At 43.0% G+C, this 26,477-nt stretch overlaps 1 protein-coding gene across 5 annotated transcripts in view; it reads right to left on the bottom strand.

Moving 5' to 3' along the window:
- Nucleotides 1-16,140: 16,140 nt before the first annotated feature.
- The window catches only part of PROX1 (prospero homeobox 1), an 82,543-nt gene continuing 72,206 nt past the window's right edge, over nt 16,141-26,477 (bottom strand). For all 5 annotated transcript variants that reach the window (XM_060273006.2, XM_060273005.2, XM_060273011.2 and 2 more), the window contains one exon: nt 16,141-25,807. In XM_060273006.2, coding sequence (XP_060128989.1) covers nt 25,622-25,807 — 186 coding nt within the window. In that variant the 3' untranslated portion in view covers nt 16,141-25,621. The remainder of the gene's footprint in view (nt 25,808-26,477) is intronic.

Here is a 26,477-nt window from a genome sequence, read left to right on the forward strand (position 1 = left end):
CCAAACACAAACAGAGTCTCTATGCTTTGCTCATGTCTATTCAGAAGTAAGCTTACTGATTCCATTTGGGCTTACTCTTAGGTAAATGAGTATAGGTTTGCAACATAATTTATATTAAATGTCTATTTCCTGCCTTTTCCTAACAACGCCTCATTCCGGTCCTACCATGAGGTACTTTAGCAGTTTGACAGCGCTTGATAGTTTTTTAATCATCTGATCACCCTTTCAGAAGGGGGTCCCTTTCTGCTGTGCTTCTCTCCCTTTCCCCCTTTGTAGAATATTGTGGCCTGGTTTGTATGGGCGTTGTGGCAGGGGGGGGAAACTGCTTTCTGGGGTTGGTGGTGGTTTAAAAAATCACCAAAGGAGTATTTCAGCATGAGAAGGTCTCTCAGCAGCAAGGAAAAGGGGCCCTCAGTTATGGCATGAATTTCACACGTTTTGGATTTCATAAAAGACTCTGCTTCTAGATTCATTAGAGATGCATATATATAAAAAAACTGTTGTTTACACATTCCACATTGATTTAACCTCTGTGCACATGGCTAGCACAAAGTCCTGTCTCTCATACACCACCGTCACATGGATGTGTTTCTTAGCACCGGGCCTTGTGGTAGATACCAGTCACAGAGTGAGCGAAACAAGAAGCCTCTGTCTATGCTGGCTCCTTCTGTACCAAACAAACTAACAACACAAGTGGTTGTCAGATGGTGAGACACACAGTCAGAAGGGACAGAACACTCTCTTTTATTTCACATTCCTGAAGGGATTTTTTTTTTGGGGGGGGGATATGGAGCCTAAAACCAAGCCAACAGAATATAAGGTGCTGCTATACTGGAATGGTCCAGCCCCCCACTCAAATCCACAGCTTGGCTGTTGCCCGAGGCCTTACTCCAAAATTTACTGCAATGCCCAAGGATAGATTAGGCTACAGGTCACACAATTCCAAGGTTCATAGCAGAACTCTGAGGTAAATGGCTAGGGATAAGCTAAGACTTCGTCCCAACACTTGACGCACCCCCTGAGCTTCCCTTTGGAAGAATGGGGCAGGTACAATCATTCACACGGTTGTCGTCTTGAGCCATGGGGCTGGGCAAGCAAGCAGACACTCCTGAGAGTAGGCTATGTCTGCTTGCACTGGCACAGCTGTCGCCATGTCCCTGGAGATGAGGGCAGAGTTGACATGGCCGGGTCACAATCTGATCTGGCCTCAGGGGCCTCCATGGAGGTGAGGAATGCTCAGGATGCAAGGGAGAAACGTGCTAAGAGGAAGGCACATTTGGCAAACCCTCACCGTGATCAGCTCCTGCCCAGAAGCCTATGTCCCCACTGTGGAAGGACGTGCGGATCCAGAATTGGCCTCCACAGTCACTTACGGACTCATTGTTACAACCGTGTTTATGGAAGACAATCTTACTGGGCTACGAGTGATCACAGAAGAAGAAGAAGAAGAAGAAGAAGAAGAAGAAGAAGAAGAAGAAGAAGAAGAAGAAGAAGAAGAAGAAGAAGAAGAAGAAGAAGAGTAACAGCAGCAGCAACAGGGTTGCCTTCAGATGTCTTCAAAAGTCAGATAGTTGTTTATTTCCTTGACATCGGATGGGACGGCGTTCCACAGGGTGGGTGCCACCACTGAGAAGGCCCTTGGCCTGGTTCCCTGTAACCTTACATCTTGCAGTGAGGGAACCTCCAGAAGGCCCTCGGCGCTGGACCTCAGTGTCCGGGCTGAATGATGGGGGTGGAGACGCTCCTTCAGGTATACTGGGCCGAGGCTGTTGAGGGCTTTCAAGGTCTAACAGGAGTCACCGACAGAGTTAAATCAAGTGCTCTGCTGTGGCACTCAAGACCTCTGGTGATGCTGAAGCAAGTCTCTCCCATTACTTACTGAACTGATTTTCAACTGATATGAAGATCAAAACATAACTACCTATTGTGTTTCACACTTTTCTGAGTGTTGTGAAGTTTTGGTGAACCTTTGATCTCTGGGCCAACCTCTCTGTCCTCTGAGGTTTTGACTGATATGTCTTAGGCTGCATTCTCTCCACTACTTGTGTCTCCTCCTTGCACTTCACTCTCAGAATCTCACCTTGGATCTGCCCTCTGAGAACAAAGGAGCAACCATGGCTGCCTTTGTCATCTCTACATTAGCTGCTAGAAATAGCAATTAGAAAAAGTAGCACTTGTGCCCTTGTCGTGAATTTATTGTAAGAAACAACTTATTTTCTTACTCTACAAATCTCTATTGCAACAGGTAAAGTCTAGCCAAATTCACAAGCTGCACTCTTGCATACCCCATATGCTAATAGTCCAAACAGTTGTGCCATGTAGCTTTTGGCTCAAAGATACCCACAGGTCAATGTGTGTTTAAAAATGCATTGACTGAGAGAAAATGCGTTTGGAAATGTGCATTTTCAGGGGAAATGTGTTGAAAACAATCCTTATTTTACTGCAGATTAATGGATTTTTTGGTGCAGCTTAATGTGGAAATAGACTTCAGAAGTAAGACTGTCTGAAAAATGCTGATCTTCCATTCCTACCATCTTTATATCTGGCACAGCAACCCTACCAGGTCAGAGGAGGGAGTGGTTGTGGCAGTCAAATCTTCAACTGTAAAGGCCTGCTGGGCTTGTGCCAGCACAGCAGAAGGTGGCAGCAGGCCTGTGTTTCCCTCCGTCCTTCCCTTTCTGTTTTTTTTTTTAATTAAAAAAAATCTCCCCATTGGTCCCAATGGGAAGGAAAATGTGTATGCCAACTCCAGGGGTGACACACTTACACAGAGAGAAGGGGGGGGGAGAGAAAGAGAGATCCGCTCAGATTGCCCTGATCCACAATGACGTGCCCCCAGAAAGTCTCATCTTTGCCCTCGCTGCTGTCATACCATTGACAGCAGCAATGGGGCAGCTGCAGCCATTTATGCCGTTGCAACAAGCTGGCTTCCACGAGCGAACGTCCTGCTCCACTCACAAATCTCTGTCTCTGTCCATGAAGAGGGAGATCTCCAACACCCTAAGACTGTGTCCCAGACTGTGCTGTAATTATCCCTTTTGTATGCATTTATTTAAAACATCTACCTTCTCAAGAGGTGAGCAGCCCCTCAATTCCTCTGTCATTTCTAAAGATTACAGGTAGGTAGCCGTGTTGGTCTGACGTAGTCGAAACAAAAAATAAAAAAATTCCTTCCAGTAGCACCTTAGAGACCAACTAAGTTTGCCATAGGTATGAGCTTTCGTGTGCATGCACACTTCTTCACACTTCAGAGGAAGATGCCTGTGGGGGGTTGTGGAAGAGGCAGCACTGGAAAGGGTTTTTCTGTGCTCTGGTGCCTGGACCAGCTGGCTCATGCAGAGCAGCTCTGGCCTGCCCCTCCGGGGGGGTGGGTGCGCTTGGGACACGTGACTATGGACTGTACAAGTGGGGGTCGTGGCGCCGGAAGAGTCCTGGGGTCGTGGCCCTCCCTTGCCCCACACGGACGGCATTCAGTGAGTGCTCTGGAAGACGTGAGGTGCCTGGAAGGGGCCTCCTGCCAAGGCGGTATCTGAAGAAGTGTGCATGCACACGAAAGCTCATACCTATGACAAACTTAGTTGGTCTCTAAGGTGCTACTGGAAGGAATTTCTAAAGATGTTAAACAACAATGGGCCCAGGACAGAATCCAAGAATGATGCCTATGTCTGCTGCCATTTGATCTAGGACAGGAGTGGTGAAACCATGGTCCTCCTGAGGTTTTTGGGACCGCACCTCCCATCACCCCATACAATTGACAATGATGACCTCGGGTCCACCAATACTTGGAGGGTCATAGGTTGCAGGGCAAGCCCTCAGCAGAAGAATCGCATAACAGAAGCACATCACATGGATTATTAGACACATGGATTCTGAGAAACATCCATGTGAAATTTTATAGGCTCTGCTAGATTGTGTCAGCACACACATTATTAAATGGCCCAAAAGGCCAATAAAAGACCGATTCTAGAAATGCAGCGACAGCATGAGCCGCAACGACACCGTGTGGGTATCCTTCTTTTGACCACTACGAGATGAACTGAAATGTGTCAGAAGAACTTTCCCAGATATATCGATGGAGATATTAAACTTAGATATCCTTAATAACGAAGACACCTTCCAATTGCCGAACACCCGGTAATCTTAATGTGTATTTTATTGCCGCCAAGGCGATATTTTTCTCAACTCTATGTACTGACCCTAAGAAGTGGAGGAATAATGGGCCAGGGACTGGTAATAGCTATGCCAAACTAAATGGCCAATGCTGTTGTGTAGGGAAATCAGTCACTGAACCCATCAGTGGGGATGACCCCCTCCTTGCCCCCCACCGCCTTCCTTATGCCTAAGAAATTGGCCATATTCAATCTTTAGGCTCTGAACCCAAAAGACCTTTGAAAGATGAATTTATGGCTGTTTCATCACCTTCTGTATCACCTCCCTTCCCTAACAAATAGGAATAAGAAATATAGGGTGGAGATTGGGAAGGGGGAGTGGGGGAAGGGGGGGAACCACACGTCTCACTACGGCCCATTTCCAGCTAATGGTTAAAATGTCAGGGTAATGGCGTCCAAGTGCCGCCCTGCCCTCCAACACGATATCGGACTCGGCTTTTACAAGGGCTGCCACGCCGTTCCACTTCAGCTAAAGACTGACACTTCCTCCTTCTCCCTTTTCCAAGGCTGCCGTTTGGAAGCGGCAGCCGTGTTCCCATCAGGAATCCCTCTGCCAGCTCCGTACTGTACTTCATTAGGCAGCTCTATTTAATGGTTTCAACAAAAGCCATCATTTTAGCCCAACTGCCTTGACTAAATTAAAATTTCTAATCTCTGTTTTAGTGTTCTGCAACTGATGTATACATAAGCAAAACTGGTCAACATCTGCTGGTGGGTTGGCCCGAAGTTCAGTAAAGATGTACTTCACATTTCTGAAGCATGTGCAAAGTAACAACGTTCCCCCAATCCTCCGGAGAGCTCTCATGATTTTACTTCGCCATTTGTTCAGACGCACTTTAGCAGCATATAAGCCATGCAGTTGATTCTCCCCTTGGTTGCCGTTTTATCTGTAGTGTCATTTTGAGTAATTGGGGTATGGTAGCTGATCAACTTTCAGGTTTCTCATTGGCAGAAAGGGACTGCTATTGGCACCAAGAAAGGATGTGATGGGTCCTTTCGGTGCCTGAGCAAGAGTCCCTCTTTGCACTTGGCTACCCAAGGCCGTTAGAAAATAAGCTTAATAAAGCCTCTAAGAGGCAGGCATCTTCCCCGTTTCCCAGCCAGCGGGCGTGCAGGGAAGGCAAAGAAATATTTTAAAGCAATACGAAAGATGGTAAATGTACATATTTAGCCAGTGATCTGTGAAAGTTTTTGAATTAGTTTTTAAAGCTTTGTTAAGACCAGAACGCACAGATGTTGAAAACAAGTTCAGATGTACCGACAGATGGTATTTGATTATGAAGCAGACTGTTCATATAATACAAAGATGCTGCTTCTGCCATACACAAGTAATCGCAGAGAGTGCAGTAGAAATTTTGGAAGCCGGAGCAGTTCAAGAGGTTCTTTGTGTGGCAATAACTTTAACATTTTTTTTCCGCCAGCAGCATTAGAAATTGGGATAATTTTCTTCTGATAAAGGCAATGGCCTCTCCCTCCTCCTCCCCCTTCCCTCATTATTCCTCTTTCAGTTACACAAGCGTTTCGTCTTCAAAGGAGATCAGCACTGCGTCAGGCATTATTCAATGGAAAGAAACCTGTTCTCTAGATCTGGATGCTTGCTTCTATGTGCAGATAACTGTTTATTAGTCTACACACCAGTGGTTTGCTCTATTTCTCACACATTTTCATTATTAACTGAAATCTGTCGTCCCCCACACCCTCTTTAGGGGTACCAGAGTGAAGATGGAGAGAGTCCTGCTACACATGGCTTGAATGTTCTAAAAGCCCATCTAAAAATGTAATGTGTGAATGCAACAAATGCACGAGCCTAGTGTCCTCACCAAGCCAAACCTGAGTTTACCCCCATGTGATGGAAGAAAGGGCATTTTTAACAGCAGTCTGACATACGTTAGAACGACAGAACTCTGCTGGGTCAGACCAAAGGTCTACCTAGTCCAGCATCCTCTAACCAGAAGGATCTTGCTCAGAAGCAGGATATGCGTTCAGTAGCCCTCACTCATTCATGATCCCCAGCAACTGGTACATAGAGGTACATAGGAAACTACCTTATACCGAATCAGACCCTTGGTACACCTAGCTCAGTACTGTTGACACTGACTGACAGTGGTTCTCCAGGGTTGCAGCTGAACCTTGGAGATGCTGAACCTGAGAGATTCTGCATGCAAAGCTTAGCTATGGCTCTTTCCAGTTACGACTGGGAGCCTTACCTTCCACATACCTGGAGACAAATTCCATTGGAGCCACTAAGGCATTCAAAATCATAGGATTGTAGAGCTGGAGGGGACCCTGAAGTTCATCTAGTCTTGCAATGCAGGACCTCTGCTTAAAAATCTCAAAGGAAGGAGAGATCACCACCTCCAAGGGAGTCTGTTCCACTGGCAAACAGCTCTTCCCCTCCGAAAGTTCCGCCTAATGTTGAATGGCAAACCATTAGCAACACTTGGGAGCTGATTTACATTGGGCGGATGGGACGTCTTTTTGGTAACTGCTGTCCTGATTTGCTGCAATACCGTAACAAAATTATTATACCCATCCTTCCACCTCACCCCATCTCTAACCATGCTGGTATGAAGCGCTGAGTCTGGGGAAAAAACCCTGCTGCTCTGGTACTAACACAATTCCTGGATGTTCTAGACCATGTTCCCATTGCCCCGAGTCTAAGGATGTGAACCGGCAGGCGAGAATGACTGTCGTCGAAGCACCAGGGGCTCCTGCTTGAATAACCTCTGTTCATGTAGTTCTTCTGCCATGCCATGCTGTGAAATCAGTCCCTGTGCTATACATGCTCATGATCATGTGGAAATTACTGGTTCGTAGCTCCACATGGGGTGGGGGGAAAGGTGTCTCGTCAGCCCTGGAAGGGGTCCTATTCCTCTATATCTTGTGCATAGGATCTGGACTCTCCTTCATTAGAGGTTTCTAAGCAGAGGTTGGGTGGCCATCTGTCATGGATGCTTTAGTTGAGATTCCTGCATTGCCGGGGGTTGGAGTAGATGACCCTCAGGGTCCCTTCCAACTTCCTCCCTTCTATGAATTCCTAGCTCTTTCCAGAGCAGGAGTTTCCCAAACTTTCTAAACCTAGTGAGGCTTCCATGGGTCACCTCAATTACGAACAAGACAAATAAACGGGCAGACTGCACACTTGTACCATTAGAGAGCCATGCACATTGAGGGGGAAACAGAGGAAGGTGTCCCAGGCTCAAAATCTGGATAGGAAACTCTCCTCCTGCATGGACACATGAAGTGGCCTATCTATCTATCTATCTATCTATCTATCTATCTATCTATCTATCTATCTATCTATCTATCTATCTATCATCTATCTATCTATCATCTATCTATCTATCTATTCTTTATTTTCTGCCTTTCCCTCCAAGGGCTTCAAGGTGGCGTACATGGTTCTCCCCCACACTCCTTATTTAATCCCCACAACAACTGTATGAGGTAGGCTAGGCTGAGAGTCAGTGACTGGTTACCCAGTGAGCTTCATGGCCAGGTGGGGATTTCAGCCCTGGTCTTGCACATCCCAGTCTGACGCTCTTAATACCTAAACCACACTGACTCTTATACTGTGCCAGGCAATTGGACTATCAAAACTTAATACTGTCTGGTCCAGGGTAGTCAATGCAGCACCCTCAAGAAGTTGTGAGATCGAAAATGCCATCAGCCCCAGCCAGCATGGCCCATGGCTGGGATTTGAAGTCCAGGAGGGGCACAGGATTGGTTCACTCTGAGGCAATTGCTCCAGCCCCACCCCCTGCCATTTTCCCTGAGGCCAATCTCTTTTATTGGAGAGTGTGGCGATCACACAGGGTCCCCAGACGTTCCCTGTGCCACCACGGTTACTTGCTGCCACCAGCCAGGTATTCCCTGCTGATCACTGAGTCCAGTCAGGCTTTTGAAAGTGGACACAAAACTTCAATTTATTTCTTACAAAGTAACAAGCTTTTGGTTTCTCAGGTAGCATTCAGTCAATATATTAACTTAATTCCTATACCGGCCTATACCTTCCTATACTTTCCACCCTCAACAACCTCCTTCTAGTTTCCAACCAAAACTGCCTTGGTTCATATCTGATCCTCTCAGACACTGACTGTCTCTGACTCAGATTCGCTTTCTCTCACACAGACTAAACCAACCCACAGACTCCCCTCTCAGAACTCTCCACTCTATTTACTCAACTCCACTCTCTCAACAACTCCCAACAGCCCAACCCCTCTCTTAACCCCCCCCCCCCCAGGGCTGGTCTTATAACCTAGCTGACTCCGCCCCCTGGGTTCTCATTGGCTATCCATTTAACTCTTTCACACTCATACTGATATTACATCCCTAGCTTCATAGGGCAAATGCCACAGAGAGCAAAGTTACAAGTGCCACAGGGCCATTGCTACCCGCTCCAAACCAGGCTGCAGCTTTCTGTTGCTGCCTCACTGTCTACGTCAATGCGAGATCGAACTTCCAGCCCCATCAGCTTCTGTACATGAAACGAAGGGTGGTAGTGCCATCTTGTCCTTTGTTTCAGCGAAAAGCTTGGTCTAGTCTGACTGCCAGCAACTCCCCAGGGATTCAGACAAGGGTCTTGCCAGTCCCGCTTACTAACACCAGGTCCTTTTCACAAAACGCTTGCCTTTGGGACACGAAGGACAAAAGAATGTTATGTAAGACACACTTTTATTGGTTGTATCCATGAGCAGTTTGTTGCGTCCAAAGCAAAATATTAGGGTTTCAAAAAATTATTTTAAGCTACTGGGATATTTTGTGCCACGGCGAAATTATTCTTTTTCTTTGCACATTTGGAACAAAGTTTGCAGGTGGTGGGCTCTCTGAATCATTCACCAATAGCATAAATCATCCTCTTGCATGTCCTTGGGGGGGGGGGGATGAAGCTAGTAATTCTCACAACATTTTTGCCATGAAGAATCAGTCACTAACAAGGTGGTGAGGGGTGTTTTCAACTTTTTGAAAAACTGGTTTTTAGCCTTTTATTGTACGGTTTTGTTTTGTTTTGTTTTTATTGTTGAACTGCTTGGATATATTTTTTGTGATACTGCGATATGTAAATATTTTTACAAACAAACAGTGAGAGGATTTTCTGCAAATTTTGATTCTGAGCTGATCTGCACAGATATTTTCAGATTTCCATCTGACTCCTTAGTCATGATGAGAAGGAGGGTTGTTGTTGTTTTACCAGTTTCACTAAGAATATGAACATTTTTTGCATTACTATATATGTAATATTACACACATATACATTCCAAATTTCCTAAAGTAACCAGCACATAACCAGATAGGTAAAGGCAAAGGGACCCCTGACCATTAGGTTCAGTCGTGACCGACTCTGGGGTTGCGGCGCTCATCTTGCGTTATTGGCCGAGGGAGCTGGCTTCCAGGTCATGTGGCCAGCATGACAAAGCCGCTTCTGGTGAACCAGAGCAGCACATGGAAACGCCGTTTACCTTCCCGCTGTAGCGGTACCTATTTATCTACTTGCACTTTGAGGTGCTTTCGAACTGCTAGGTTGGCAGGAGCTGGGACCGAGAAATGGGAGCTCACCGCATTGCGGGGATTCGAACCGCCAACCTTCCAATCGGCAAGCCCTAGGCTCTGTGGTTTAACCCACAGCGCCACCCGCATCCCATTACAGCAGAGCATATAGTGGCATTAAAAACTATGTATTAATACTATGCAATTTATGAATTATGTGTTAATACTACTGTATATAAAAGTATATGCTTGCATATAATTTTGCATATAATTAGTCAGGCTTTTAGATGAACAACCTGATAATGCATGAGCGACTTGAACATAAGTGAGGGTGCAATGCAAGATAAGGTTGCCATGTGTCCTCTTTTTCCAGGACATGTCCTCTTTTTCATGGGTAGAGTCATCATAGCGATTCGTAGTTAAAAGCAGAAGTCGCTGAATGCATCCTCTTTTTTGCTCTTCAAAATATGGCAACCCTACCTGGCAAAGCTTTTGTTGTGTGTAATTGTTTTCTATGTACTGTATAGGATTCCCCTCCCTGCCCCCAAGAAAAACAAATACTAACTTCAGAGGTATGTTTCCCCTCATCTCAACAGAATGAGAAGGAATTTCCTTATCATCCTGATAATCACCTGCCCTTCCAGGCTGACACTATTTGCTTTTTGAAATATACTTGGATAACACTTTTGTTGGAAAATCTGGGCATTTAAAGTCACATCTAGCTTGGGCTTTAGAAGTGAGAGTAAAGCAATGCCCATCCACGGCCATGTATGGCAGCGAAAAGCTTTGCTTGCATGATTCCCTCTCATCTCCCTGAAGACACTCTTTTGACATTGAAGCCACCTAGCAGAAGCTGGGGGAGAAGTAGGAGGAACCATTAATCTCTGTGATGAGCCATTATGACCTTCGTGCTCTTTTGATTGGAGACTCTTTTTCTGTGTTGCTTGCTTCCTAGTATATTTCCTCCTTGCTCTGCAGGGCACAACACACACTTTGTGCGCAATGGGTGGCAAATAATTCAAAATACATATACATCATGTGATGTGCGGTAAGAAGAAAAAAGTCCTTAGCTGTTCTGCAGGATGCTGTTAGCCACACGTAACGCAGAGTCAAACCATGGCTTAGAGCAAGCCTGTGGGTACCAGATCAGAAATTATGGCTGCTTTCCTCCCCCTGCCCATTCCTACTGCTGCCTCGCTACTAAGGCTAAGCCATGGTTTGGCTTAGCACTGCATGCAAATCCAGACTTGTGGTTTGTTTCTCCCACAAGTAATGAACCAAGAAGAAACCATGATCCTGAGTTTGGACAACATGCTATGCAAAACCATGGCTGAGCTCTGGGTAGCATGGTGGAAGGAGGACCAGGGGAGGAACAACGCAACCACAATTTCCCCACTGGCTCAGTCTTGCTAAGGCATCGTGTGGCTGTGAACTGGAGTACTGAGGACCGAACTGCCCCAGGGAAAACAAACTCACCCGGGGTAGTTTGGACATCTGTAGAGGCTCCCAATCAAATAAATAAAAGTAGAAGAGGTGGCTTTCAGGAGTTAGCCTGGGTGAATGATGAGATCTTCACCAGGCACCCAAAAGGTTACACAGGCAAACCTGTCTAGGTAGTTCCGTAACTAGTTGGTGCCAATACTGAAAAGTCCCTCTCCTCCATGGTTACTTGCCTCACTTCATTTGGTCAGGATACACAGGGACTCTAAATGAGATCTTAAAGTTCAAGTTGATGCTTGTGGGAGAAAATGGTATTTCAGGCAACCTGGCTTTAAAAAACCAAACTAACACTTCAAATTAGGCTCAGAAATGGACCGGAACTGCTGAAGAACCTTTGAAGCCTACCTTCAGAAATAGGAAAATGTCTCTCCCAAGCATTCCTTAACCAATTCTAAATAAATCTGAGAGTGAGAGAAGGAACCCAAATATCTCAGGACTGGTAGGTTTTGGATTTGGGGGGGGGACAGGGCTCCCCTCTCTTCTTCCAGACGTTTATTCGATTTATGAAAGATTCCCTTTGGTTTTCTGTCGTGCTGGAACAAATTGCCGATGACTAGGGCTGTTTTGTACTAAAAGGTGTTAAACACTTGTAATAAATATTTTTCCTTATTTCCCCCAGGATCTGGCTCCATCTCTGTTTGGTGAAGCATAAAAAAGAGCTGTCATGCCCAGTTTTAATAGGCAATAGGATTTCAGGCCCCGAGAGTTGTTTCATAGTCTGGCAGTGGACATAATGAAACTGGCCAGTGTTGCCACAAGATTTTCCCCATCAAGTGCTCTCCCTTGTCGCCTCCCCCAGCTGCCTGTCTGGTGTGCCTATTACAAAGGAAAACAGGGCATTTGCATTGGACTGAGCAGCCGCTTTTTATTAAGGGCTCTCTCTTTCAGCGTAAATGTTTTCCGAGGACAAGCTTGCCTTTCCCAAAATTAATAGGCAGCGCAAATGGAGCTATCCTCTAGTAGCATTTAACGGTTCGGAGCAAACGGTCTGGATACGTATCTGGGCTAAAGTCTAATCTGAAGTGTGCCGTTTGACTAGGAGTGTCCCCACTTGGTCTCCTCCCCACAGCCCTTTCAGGCACTCGTTCTGCGCATTGATGGCAACGCACGCAAGCTGTATAACAGCCGCGCTGTCCAAATGGTAATCCGCACGGCAGATGGAAGATGGAAAATGCTTCGAGGAGTCTAAAGTGTGATGGAAAGTGCTTAAGAGACTTCCCAGCATTTGAGATCTTATGATGAGTTTCAACTGCCCCTCCAGCTTACGAGGAAGAACTAGCTGGTTTCTGTCATGAGCAGGGCCTCCTCTGTTTCAGCCCCCAAGGGAAGTTCATACCACCTCCTCCTCCCTGGTGTCTCTCCAGATTAAAAAAAAACTTACACTGTTTATTATGGTTGCACATCAAAAACCAAAGGCGATTTCTGCTTCCTGTGTTTTCTGGTTATTTTGGAGTTTTCTCTCTACCTTTTATTGAAGTGTGCATTACATTTGGTTGCCTTTTAAATTTGAAGACTGTTGAGATCTATGAACAGTAGTTTAAAAATATAGAGTTGTACCTTGGAAGTTGAACAGCTTAATTCCCGAACGTTTTGGCTCCCTAACGTCGCAAACCCAGAAGACTGTTCCGGGTTGGAAACTATTTTTGGAAGCCGAATGTACGATGGTGCTTCTGTGGCTTCCGATTGGCTGCAGGAGCTTCCTGTAGCCAATCAGAAGCTGTGCTTTGGTTTTCAAACGTTTTGAAAGTTGAACAGACTTCTGGAATGGATTCCGTTCAACTTCCAAGGTACAACTGTATTGCTTCACAAGCATGCCAACTCTATGGGGCTGAAGTCTCTACCGGTATAAGCCCTCCCCCAATGTCCAATGGGACAAAGCCCAATCTTGAGGAGGCAGAAGAAGCCTGGCAGGATGTTGCCCTGGGCCCTGCAGTGTCTCCGGATACTGTGCAGCCTGGCAGGATGTTGGCCTGCTTGGGCCAACCATTGTGGCCTGGCGCACGAATGTTGCATCTAGTGGAGGCGTTATTCAATGGAAATAAACCTGTTCTCTAGATCTGGATGCTTACTTCTTTGTGCAGATAACTATTTATCAGTCTACATATCAGTGGTTTGCTCTATTTCTCACACATTTTCATTATTAACTGAAATCTGTTTCTTTTTCTCTCTTTAGGGGTACCGGAGTGAAGATGGAGAGCCCTGCTACACACGCCTTGAATGTTTTTAAAGCGCATCTAAAAATGTAATGTGTGAATGCGACAAATGCACGAGCCAAGTGTCCTCACCAAGTCAAACCTGAGTTTATCCCATGTGATGGAAGAAAGAGCATTTTTAACAGCAGTCTGACATACATTAGAACGACAGAACTCTGCTGGGTCAGACCAAAGGTCTACCTAGTCCAGCATCCTCTTCTCGCAGTGGCCAACCAGATGCCTAGGGGAAGCCCGCAAGCAAGATATGCGTTCAGTAGCCCTCCCCCATTCATGATCTCCAGCAACTGTTCTGCTTCTCCTGATGCAACAGCTGCCACATGCACATGCAACCCCCACAATGTTGGCCGTGACCCGGCATCTGTGTTGCTTAAAAATTAAAATTGGCAAAATGCACAGGAAGTTCTGTGTGTGATGATATCTCTCTTCGCTACAGCCAGAAATACCTTTCCTCACACATACACTTTGGACTCTATACTACAGGCATCCCCAAACTGCGGCCCTCCAGATGTTTTGGCCTACAACTCCCATGATCCCTAGCTAAGAGAACCAGTGGTCAGGGATTATGGGAATTGTATTCCAAAACATCTGGAGGGACAGAGTTTGGGGATGCCTGCTATACTACATGACTCAGGGGTATGGGGAGATTTCAGGAATATATGCCCTACGACTGGGACTCTTAACATTTGCATAGCAATTGTTGCTCCCTTGCGTTGTGGTGCAATGTCTTGATATGCGTAATATGAAGAGTGTGGCTGAATCAGACCAAAGGTCCATTCAGAACAGCATACTGCTCTCACAGTGGCCAACCAGCAGGATCCGAGTGCAAGCACACTCCCAGTTGTGCTTTGCAGCAACAGGAATTGAGAGGCATAATGGCTAGTGACCACTGGTAACTTTACCCTCCATGAATGTGTCTAACCCCTTTTAAACCCATCCAATTTGATTGCTGTACCATCTTCAGGTAGCAAATTCCATACTTTAACTATGTGCTGCATGAAGAAGTATTTTAGTTTGCCTGTCCTGGATCTTCCAATGTCCGGCTTTATTCGATGGCGCAACTACACCACAACACATCGAAAAATTAATTGTACACAAATCCAAAAACCGGTGGCACGACAGATTTGTATAAAGGTATTATGATATTGGCTATTTCATCTCCCAGCACTAACATGAAAGATCCTAACGTGGAATTTGCCTTTGTTAAATATCTGCAGTGCGCTAGTTGAACAATTTCATCTGGCTAGCCTTTGCAACCAGAGCCGGCCCAGGACATTTTGGTACCTGAGGTGAACCACAAAATGGCACTCCCCTCTCAGCCAGGGAAGAAGGAGTGAAACAAAGGGGAGGAATAAAGATCTACATTGGGATCCTGACACCCAAGGCAGTCTCTTTTCTGGTCAGTCACTGCCAGCTCAGAACCCATTAATGTATATGCAGTTAAGGTAAAGGTAAAGGGACCCCTGACCATTAGGTGCAGTCGTGACCAACTATGGGGTTGTGGCACTTATCTCGCGTTATTGGCCGAGGGAGTAGGAGTACAGCTTCCAGGTCATGTGGCTAGCATGACAAAGCCACTTCTGGCGAACCAGAGCAGCACACGGAAACGCTGTTTACCTTCCCGCCGGAGCGATACCTATTTATCTACTTGCACTGTGACGTGCTTTCAAACTGCTAGGTTGGCAGGAGCTGGGACCGAGCAACGGGAGCTCAACCCCTCGCAGGGATTCGAAGCACCGACCTTCTGATCAGCAAGCCCTAGGCTCTGTGGTTTAGCCCACAGCGCCATCTGCGTCCCCCGTATATGCAGTTAGGATTCTTTTTACCCCAATACTTCATGCTTAAGTTGAAGAACATCTGGTATCTTAATATCCGTTCCTCCACTTTGGAGAAATCCTTTTGTAGCTCATCGCTATACCTTTTTGTTTTAACCACCCTAAATAATCTGTTACTATCAACAAGCTCAACTTTGAATGTCATTTATGAAAAAGATTTTTAAAGCACTAGTAAATGATGATGATGATGATGCCCCACCCATCTGGCTGGATTGCCAGATCTGGGAAGAATCTGAAGCCAAACAGAATTTCTACAGGGCATCCAGAGCAGCAATGATGTATTAGGCACCCATGAGTTTGAGTTGTAAGCTGGAAAGTCATTAGTTCAAAAATCTCAGCTCAGCACAGCATTCACCTCAGGCAAGTGACTATTCTCTGAGACTGCAACCTGTGCCCCCAGCCCCAAATCTGCAATAGGGAGAATAGTAATACTGGCCCACCAGACAGGACAGTTCATAAGGATTATTGAGATAATGAATATGAAGTCAGTGTTGACGGGTAGAATGGAGAAAGTCAGAATTTCCCACAAGACTGAACAGGTCCACACAGTCCAGGGAAATATAATCATCATCATCATCATCATCATCATCATCATCATAATTTATACCCCGCCCATCTGGCTGGGTTTCCCCAGCTACTCTGGGCGGCTCCCAACCGAATGTTAAAAACGCAATACAGCATTAAACATTAAAAACTTCCCTAAACAGGGCTGCCTTCAGATGTCTTTTAAAAGTGAGATCGTTGCAAACTTTCCCCTTCCCTATCCCCACTAACCCTCCTGGCTTCTGAAGCTTCTCAACCACATGCTGGGGTCTATTTTGCTTCCCCAACAGAACAAAAAAAGTGTGCTGTGTTTGTTCTGTAGAATACCTTGCCACCAGTGGTTCAGCCTTTGGCGCACCAGAGGAGAGGCCTTTTAAAAAGAAATATAAACCATGGCAATAAGCTTGTAATTTATATTTTATTTTGCACAAGCTTGCATATATACTGCACATACATTCAGTTCAGAGAAGATGGAAGGCACACAAGGCAATTGAACTACTGTATCCTTTAAGTGGTACAAAGCAAAAAGGTAAAGGTCTGGAGAGTATACAAAAGCTTAAAACACACAAAATAAGATTCCCTCCCTCCCTCCCCCCCAACCCCCAAAAACATTTGTTTTCCTGATTTCTTTTCAATTTAGTAGCTGCCAAGCTAGAATTGTAATTCCCCACCCCCCAATCAATTGTCTACTGCACCTTTTTTCCCTCCATACAGACAAGGGAGTCTTCATGTTTTATCACATCATCAATTAATATTACAGTACATCCTTGGCAATACAAAATTGTACACCATCAAATAAATTAGGATAAATTAAACCAATAAATTATGCAAAGTCTTCAGAACAATAGACAACAACATCCACAAACAAACAAAAAGAAAATTCCACAGTTGAAATTGCCTCTAGCTAAAAAATAAATTTTAAAAAAAATTCAAAAATTGACTTTATTAATTCAGTTATTGTACTAAGTTCAAATTAAAGGGTCTTTATTACAAAAAAAAGAAGTTTAATAATGCTATTTACAACATATTGCTAAATAATATAAAGGCAGTGTTTTTGTCACTTTCCTAACTATATACATATGAGAAGTAGCTGGGACAATAGAAGTTTATGCCTTAACATTTGATTCTTCCAGATAAATAAATATATTTCTCTGAGTCTTTTGTTCAGATCTATATGGCCAAATATCTTCTCACTAAACGAACATGTGTTTGTGTGTGCGTTAAAACCCTACAGCAGCATACCTCAATTTGGTGCCCTCCAAGTGTAATTGGATTACAAATCCCATCATTCCTAGCCATTGGCAGGGCTGATGGGAACTGAAGTCCATCTGTGTCTGAAGGACACCAGGTTGAAGAAAGTCTGACCTACAGTGTTATACTGTTATTAATGCCTTGTGAAAGTCCAGGCCATACATACTCGGGCAAGAATTCAAGGTTCAGTCTCATCCAGATTTGACTCTATATATCTTGTACAATTTTTAATATTTCTGCGGACAGCTGAGAACATAACCGAGGGTCTCAGATGGCAAAAAGAAAACAAGAAAAATTCCTGAAGTCACCGCCTTTCCTACTTCGAAACAGACCTATTCCTAAGAAGACACAAAAGTTAAACACCAGCTTTTTTTTTAATCCCAGCTGAAAATATGAGCATTTTCAATGGTGTTTTTTATTTTTTTTTACAACCAACAGTTCCACAGAAAAACAAAAAATTGCATTTCCTTCAACAGAACATTTAAGTGCAATACAGTAACTGCTTACTCAAATAAATCAGTTACATTCTTGAAAGGGGAGCTTTTTGAAAACAATGCTTATCAAAAATGTCGAAACACAGAATAGATACCCAAAAGAAGTCTTTGCACTAGAACATCAATAATTACTATATAATACGCATGACAAATAGAGGAGGATTTTTTTTTTTCAATTTTTGATTCATTTTCATGTACAATGCTCATTTGAGGGGGTTTGCAAACCACTTCTTATATATATTTATATTTATTTATATATATATATATATATATATTTATATCTTTCTGTTCTGCTGGTGAAAGTCCTATATTTAAAGCCACAAAATCTTCACTTTTATTTCTTAGTTACTATTAACCTGGAGGGAGGGAACCCTTTGCCAATAAATTATTTTGTGCACATGGGAAGTGGGGAAATTCAGTAATTTTACAGAAACTGAATCACTCATGTCCTGGACACATGATGAGAGAGAGAGAGAGAGAGAGAGAGAGAGAGAGAGAGAGAGAGAGAGAGAGAGAGAGAGAGAGAGCTCTTTTAAAAAGTATTGAGCTGGGTTTTAAAGAATGCTTTCAACTATCTATACAGTTACTGCAGCATTTCTTATAAATTTAACAGATGTTCTCAGAGTGTAGTTATTAAAATCATGTGCCTTTTATTTGAGAAAAGCCGTCAAGCTGAATATATACATTGCTTTATAAAAGTTCCCCTCAGCTATAGATGTTCACCCACATACCTGGTACAGTAACAATGATTCTGCAAACTTAAAACACTTTAAATTAAATAATACTCAGAGGCACAAAAGCAAACCTCAGGATTATATGGGCGAACACTTCATTAAATAATTACTACATTCTAATATCTTTCACTTTTTAAAAACCATTTAATGTGAAGCGCTCCCATTACACAACCAGAGATACAGTAAGAATTAAATGTTTCATAGTTTCAAATAGAACATTCTTCTCACAAAACATAACAAATGTCTAAAATAGGTTCTTAATCTACATTGAAAAAAGGTAAGCTTTTCACTTCACACGCATATTGTGTGTGTATAAGCTTATATACATATATATATATCTATATATATATATTATCGTATGTATATGTGGGTATATATGTATGTATATGTATACACATATATATATCACGTATGAAATATTGCTTCTATACTACTTTTTATTAGGCTAAGAAAACACAAGATCTGCACCACTATTACAAAAAAGTTGGCTTTCTACAATATTTTGTTGTTTTTTTCCAAAATTGAATGCCGCCCAAAGGACTGAGAAAAAAATAATTTGCATTATCAAACTGTTCTAAAAATTCTCTTTTTCAAAAACTTATTCTCCTGCTTTTTAATTTTTTTCTTTAAAAAGACACAAAATATGCATAGCTATCAACATCATGTCAAACAGCTGAAAAAACGGGGTGGGGTGGGTGGGAGAAAAGAAGCTAGCTTATTGCGGCTGTGAGGAAAGGGGCAGGAAAAGGTTCAAAAAGATGATAATTGTAAGCCACAGAAGGCACAAGAACAGTTGTACTTGTGAAGGGGAGGAAAAACTGGTGATCTGAAAGATTATTTGTGTGTGTGTGTGTGTTCCCTAATCCTTCTGCTGGTGAATGTAAGGTCTAGTTACCCACTATAACCTCACCTTTGTATACACAGATTGGGGAGGTGGAAGGGCCAGTGTTGGATCTCAGCTATTTTTGAACTCCTTTTCCCATGTAAACCTTTCTTTACCACAACAAAAGCAGCCTTATGACCCAATCCTATGCAGTTTTGCTCAGAAACGGCAGGGCAGATGGTGTGTGTGTGTGTCTGTCTGTGTGATAGAGGGGTGTGCGATTTTTGCGGGCCCTGCTCCACGCCATGCCTGTGGTAGTTTGCTGACATCCCAGGCTCAGCAATACGACGTCAGCAACTGCCACCGCTAGGCAAAGCTGCCGCAAAAGACGCGTTGTAATGACAAAAGCACATCTGCACTACAAGCTCATGTCGGTTTTGCAGAGGTTGCGAATGCAATGGCTCTCCTGCAAAGAACACATGGGGACTGAACTCTCCCAGTTTTTATTGATGGGATGTTGGTTGGTTGGTTGGTTGGGCATGGCCGCTTAGTCGACTTTGGGGTGAGCGATGGTTGTGGCTGCTGCAGTGCCTCTGGCATGCCCCACAGCCCCATGCCATATTATTTGGGCAGTTACTGCTACTGCCAGATCCCCTGTTCAAATCTAGCCAATCCACGGTGGCTGGGGGGGGGAGAGTGGCCTGGGAAGCGGACCTGAGGGATGCAGTCTTCACTCAGGTCTGCTCCCCAGGGATATATTCCAGCCAGCACTACTATACCCTGAACATCCGGGGAAGGAGTAGCTCACCTACAAAACCATTATTTGGGGCATGGCAGAGGCAGCTGCATCAACTGCAATCCTATGTGTTTTTTTAGGCTTAGCATTCTTGCTTTCTTCATAATGAGATTATAATGGGTAGCACAGTAGGGAAACAAACCCTTCTGCACAAAAGACTTCCATGGCAATGGACACCTGTAGGATCAGGGTCATATATATATATATATATATATATATATATATATATATATATATATAATACTAAAGAGCAATGATGATGAAGACTACTTGAAGTACAGCAAAGATTGATGCTTTCTATTTTATTTTATGTGCCTTGGAAGGCACAAAGGCAATATGGCTATATAATGCAATGAAGTCACCATAAATCTAGTTAAATTTTATATGTCAATGTATCAGATCAAGACTTGCCTGTTTTTCCTTCCTTAGCATTCTTGTGAGTCATTCACTAGTGATTAGATGTATGCTACGTATAAATAAATAAATAAAATAATGCCCCAAGCTGTAGTGTTCAACCAAATTCAAATAATCACATTTTCAGTCAATAAAAATTATAGTAGTGATAATCGCACAAAACCAGTAATGCTAATAATTAGCAGCGAAAACAAAAAAACAAAAACACGTATAAGGAAAATATTTCTCGAAGTGCATCTAATATTTAATATATGTTAAGTATGGCTTTAATGTGGTAGTTGTGGGTTTTTTAAATGTTTCTAGGTGGCTGAGTTCACACATAATGCAAAGGTAAAACATAGCTTAGCAAGAACGAGCAATTGTGTCGGTGCTCAGATGTATAGTGTGGCTGCTTCAATCCTGCACTACCCAGATCTAAAACATGGTTTGGTTCAACATTATGTCTAAAGCTGGGTCTGTGGTTCGTCTCCCTCCGTAAGCCAAGAACAAACCATGGCTACAGCTTGTGGTTTGTCTGGAGCAAGACAAACCATTAGCCCGATTCAGACATAACACAAAACTAAACCATGTCATAACATGACAGTAGCAGGACCAGGAGAGGCGTGAAGCAACTACGATTTTTCCTCACTCACACATTCATGCTTAGCCATGGTTTAGCTTAGCATTACATGTGAAACTGGCCAATGAAACAGCAGGCTCTGTATGGAAGCGATCGCTACAAAAGTGCCCCCCCCAAATTAATAAAGTTAAGTATATGCACAGTAAATTGTCCTTGTGATAGCATTGGGGGGGGGGGATAGCTCTTGAAGGCGTCCTCTACATTTCTAGAAAGCTTCAGCAGAAATGTGTCCTAAATCAGAAATGGAATAGTCCTCTACTCAATGAAGAAGCATATTCAGATGTTCTGAGTAGCAATGGCCACAGCAGGACAGAAAGCACAGCAGTAAGTACTTCAAGCAAGAGTGCAGAAATCTAGAGCTACAGTCATTATTTGGGCATGGCAGTAGCTCTCCCTCTGGTGTAACTAAGTACATCTAGGCCAGCAGTGCTTGGAACAGGGACAAACATCCTGAATGTGGGGTTGCAGGAGATCGTCAGCAAAATCCTACATATATGAATGCCCTAATGGTCTGCCCATCATGCACAAATTAAGAGAGTGGCAATTATGCTGTCAACTGTATGGATGCAAAAAGCAAAACCGTACTAAGTACTTTAGGAGAAGTTTTGAAGCAGCATGGCTTTCTTTGAGTGCAAACCATGCTACAGATAATTGGTGGTCCTTTATCCCATGGTATTGGCTAAATCACCTACACTGCATAGACACAATTCGCGTTGGAAAATAACAGCAGGGGCTGCAATCCACAGAGTGGCGAGTGAAAAAAGAAGAAGCTTATGTATGATTAGGCGCAGTTCAGACATTCAACAGACCATAGTTTATGAAGTTAGGAACAAGTGCCAAGCCGGAAAGCTCTGCCCTTGCTTCCTCTCTTTGTGCACCTGCTTGGCACTTATATCCTCGTCCGTATAAACTATGGCTCATGTCCGAAACAGGGAACTGTGGTTTGATGTCAGGTTACGAGCTAGGTTCTTGAATGTGGATCAAACTGTAGTTTAAGATCCTGGTTAATAAACTGGTATCACAGCTTCCAAGTTTGGATACAATTGGGGACTAGATTTTAAACAAACCAGGATTGAAGTGCTAAGGATGACATGCAAGGGGAGAGCCATGTTCCTAGTTTTTTTTTTAAAAAAAACCATGGTTTACTGGGCCAGGGATGTTACATATGAAAAGACCCATTGGGCTTTGCTTGTAGTGTATGTTGTCTGAATGTATTTGCTTGTATTATTGTGCAAAAGTCTTGCACCAAGAAAAAGGGCACTCAGCATGGATAAATTCTGTTATTGCATGTGGAAGAGGGTCACTGGATTGTGGTCCTGGTGTCCTAGTTTGTTTGTTTTTAATCAGCAGGTTTTTAAGGCTTTTCACTGACAACTACTTTCATCCATTTCTGTCTCTTCAAGCAGTATTTGTAAATGAAGCATCTTTGCAATGGCTAGGTCAGCTTTTTAAAATATATATAATGTTGTATGGAACTTTCACTCTTCAAACTCAAAAGACAATTTTTGTTTAATAAGGAAAAAAATGAAGTTCAAGAAATGGAGTAAAAGGTAGGGTCCTTTTAAAAAAAATTAAATTGCTGAGCTATAAATAAGATACCTTGGCTAACTGGTATCAAATCTGTATCAAATTGCCAGTAAGGGGTGCATAAGGAAAACTGCTAGCCCAGATAACAATAAATTCTTACTGCATCTGTACAAAAGACAACAGAGAAACGACAAATACATAGTGCCATAGAATATAAGGAGGCATTACTAGACACTACACCTTTGCAAAAATGCCCAAAGAAAAAGGAGACCACTGAAGAAAGCATTAAAAACTAACAGCGAGCTTTTAAGAAAAAAGCTGATTATTGTATCAATTCACTGCAGTTGTATTCATTCAACTCCTATTACTAATTTTCCACTCTAAGGTAAACTTATTTTGGTCACCTTGTGGAGAAATTCCATCTGCGGCTGCTTTAAAATATGAATTCTGTTTCAGTAAATGTCAAAAACCAGGGCCAACTAGATCTGCTAAGTGCTGTAGTGGTCTGAATACAGGCCACGCTCTCCTGCCCCTCCCCAAAAGCTAGCTTGTATAAAACCTGAATACAGTCTACAATTGTGCTCTTATAGCTAGAGATGATTTAACAAATCCATATAGGGAGTGGCTATATTTGGGGGCGGCTTATATTCAGACCCATATTTTTTTTATCCACTCGGTGCCGAAAACGGCCGCCGTGTGCCTACTTCTTCACAGCAACAACATAAAGCAGAACTTCATCACAATTGGCTATTGTGGCATCTTCCTGCCCCATGCAGGTGTGGACAAGCATGGAACATTGTGGCCTGCATACAGCGATGTATAGTAGATATTACAGAGGGGCAGGAATATGTATATGGCGGCCACTTCCACTGGGCGTTACAAGGAAAGAATCATGTCTCGTTTGGCCTTGGGACCTGCCGAAATCATATTTGTCTGCAGCCAGGACTCGCATCAATCCACGTGGCTCTTCAACACAAGGTGGTGGTAAAAGGGAAAGTTCTCTTGACGAGAAGTGACAGAAAAGCTCACTGGTAAGTCCCATTCTGGTAAGCACTACACTCTTTTTTCTTTTTCTTTTTTGCCGCTTACTTTTGTTGTGGAAGAGAAGTGGTTTGATCAGGTTTATTCTGTGTTAATGAATCACTTACAATTGAGGAAATCATAAAAGTGGCTAGCTTCTGCTTTCCTAGCCCAAAAGACAGGGATAAAGTTTCTGCATGATTTATAGGCAACAAACCCAGAGGCACTGAAGCCCTGCTCAACTCCAAGGAAGTGAGAAAGGACTGTTAACCACTTAAGTTCCCGCTGGGTTCAATGAATCTTGGAATAGCCCATTTTTGCTAGAGTTGTGTTCTCTTTGTGTATTGTGCTATGCTTATTCCTTTAAACAAAAAATGTCTTAAATGTCTCTGTGCCAGTTTTCTCTGATGTGGTGCCCTCCACATGTCAGCTCCCATCAACCCCAGCCAGAAAAATACAAGCTTTCTTGTACTTTGATCTGATGTATCTTTTGTTTTGTTTTGCTTTTTTTGTTTTGCTTCTTCAGCAATTAATTTTTAGAATAAATCAAAGGTATGTTACAGGGTTTCTCAGATAAAAGGGTAATTTCAAACATTGCTTTTCAGGTAAAAATGTGAAATATCAAATATATACACCATTCGAGGGTTTGGTTGGGACAGAGGAAATATTTTGATAAAGATGGCTCCCATCCTGACCATTCCCATCGGACCATTCCTGACTATTCAGAAGTTATTTCTAGGTTCCATGGCACATACCTCCCCGAGTATGTGTGCATAGGATTGTAACCTTAAAGGCACACCAATTCCCACAGGAGAGAGTTACCACAATATTTACTGGTGAAATAATGGGACTTAAAAATGTTCAGCTATGATTGAGAGCCATGCAAGATTTTTTGTTTTGTTTTTGTTTTACTCTACAGAGAGTGAAATACTACTGCTTTTATAAGCTGACTGCATTATTATGACATTTAAAATCACTCCTAGAATGCTGTGTTCGATAACACCAAAACCCCTTGCCATAATTTACTTTATTTTTTGTGCAGTATTGCTTTGTTTGAAATGCAGTTGGGTGGTGGTGCTGGAAAGATTTAGGTGAACAGTGGTGGGAGCAAAGTCCAAAAGTGGGTGAAACTCCCGGCACTGGAATTTGGGGTTCTAACTCCATCTCCCTAACCTGTTTGGACCCGAACATTGCTGGAATCTTGGTCCAATCCAAAATGGAGCCTTTTCAGGCCTGCAGTGGGTTCACAGAACCTCTTCCTCTCCATTCCCAACCTTACTGAAGGGAAGGGCAAGGCAGGGAAATCACTGCAGTAGAGTAGTTTTCTTCAACCTTGAGTGTCCAGAGGTTGTTGGACTACAATTCCCACCTTCCCTAACCATTGGCTAATAGCTGTGGCTGATGAGAACTGTTGTCCAATGATGACTCCTGGAGTCCCTTCCAATTCCATGGTTCTATGACCTTCCACTATCTGGGGACAGAAGGTTGAAGAACATTGCAGTAGGGTATACGGCGGAAGATGCACATGATTGCAGCAGCATCTAGGGGCACTGGAAAATAGGGCAAAATGATTTGGGGGCATTTGTTCTCGTAAGAGAAAAGCTTGAAGACTGGTGTGGATAGATACTGCTTTTGATGTCTAAGTAACTGAAAAGGTTGTTTATATGTCTTCTAAACTATAACACAAGAAAATCTACCACCTTCAATGAACAGTTGAGCTAAAATTTAGAAAGCTCTACGCTTGTAAAATGCCTCCCTAGAGTCGCGAGCTTCATACAAAGAAAACATCATTGTAGGATTGTGACGCGACATTTGTCTTTCTAAGACAAAATGCCACTTTGTAGCAAAATGTAATGCCCTAAACTTAGTAAAACAGGCTTGCACACACTTCAAAACAACCTTCTCCCTGAAAAAGAAAAGTAACCCAATTGTTTCCCCTTCCAAATATTAAAAATCCTGGGCAAAAGTAAAACATAACTTGGAGTTAAAATAATAATATCAACTTGTTACTTATCAAATAAAAATAATCATGGTGGATTCTTATTTGATTCCATATATATATATATATATATATATATATATATATATATATATATGAAATTAATATAGACACACGTACACACACACACTCACATGCACAACATGGGCATCAAAATGGGGTCAGCTAATTTTTTATACATTCATAAATAGTGGTTGAAATCTCTACTCATGGAGAAGCTCTTGGAGGCAGTTTGGGGATTTGAAAATCTCAGGAACTTCACTGTCCAGCTTACAGATGACCTTGTATATGGCCTTCTTCCAGGAAGGATCAACATCTTTGCCTGCGATAATGGCATTGAAAAACTCTCGTAATGTGATCTGAGCCACTTCCAGGAATCTCTCTGGAACCTGCTGATACAAGGAGACAATGGCATTAATAAAAGTTTTCAGTTTCAAGTCTCTGGGTCTTCAAAGGAAACTGAGCTAAGTTCTTGCTTTCAAAAGGGAGCTTACATAGCACCTGCATTTTCTAAATGCGGCAGGCCTCTATTCTCTTAGGCAAGGCTGTTATATATAGTACAATAGTAATAACTTTTAAAACATGTGTTAGCTAGCTTTGCAAAGTTGAACCACAGAATGTAGGTATTAGAATATGAACATCTGGGTTTAGTGGGTGCTGGATTTATAAGATATAATTAGCAGAGGAAGGCAATGGAAAGAGTAAAAAAACAAAAAAAAACACAAAGAGCAATAATACACAGCTATTGAAGGTCTGCAGGGGCTTCTTGCCCAAATATTGATGCGTTTCTTCCTCTTTTCTCTGAGAATTTAGCACGTGTTGAAAAGAACGTTGCCTCTTAATTCCAATTAATACATTTTTTTATTATTTGCCCTGTGGAATGCCCTCCCATCAGAAGGCAGAGAGATAAATAATTTTGCGAACTTCCATAGACATCTGAAGGCAGTCCTGTATCGGGACTCTTTTAATGTGTGATGTTCTGTTGTGTTTCTCTATATATTATGTTGGAAGCAGCCCAGAATGGCTAGGGCAACAAAGAGGGTACAAATAAATAAATAA

The sequence above is a fragment of the Zootoca vivipara genome, chromosome 3 (assembly GCF_965207765.1).
Source record: "Zootoca vivipara chromosome 3, rZooViv2.hap1.1, whole genome shotgun sequence".
NCBI classification, from domain to species: Eukaryota; Metazoa; Chordata; class Lepidosauria; order Squamata; family Lacertidae; genus Zootoca; species Zootoca vivipara.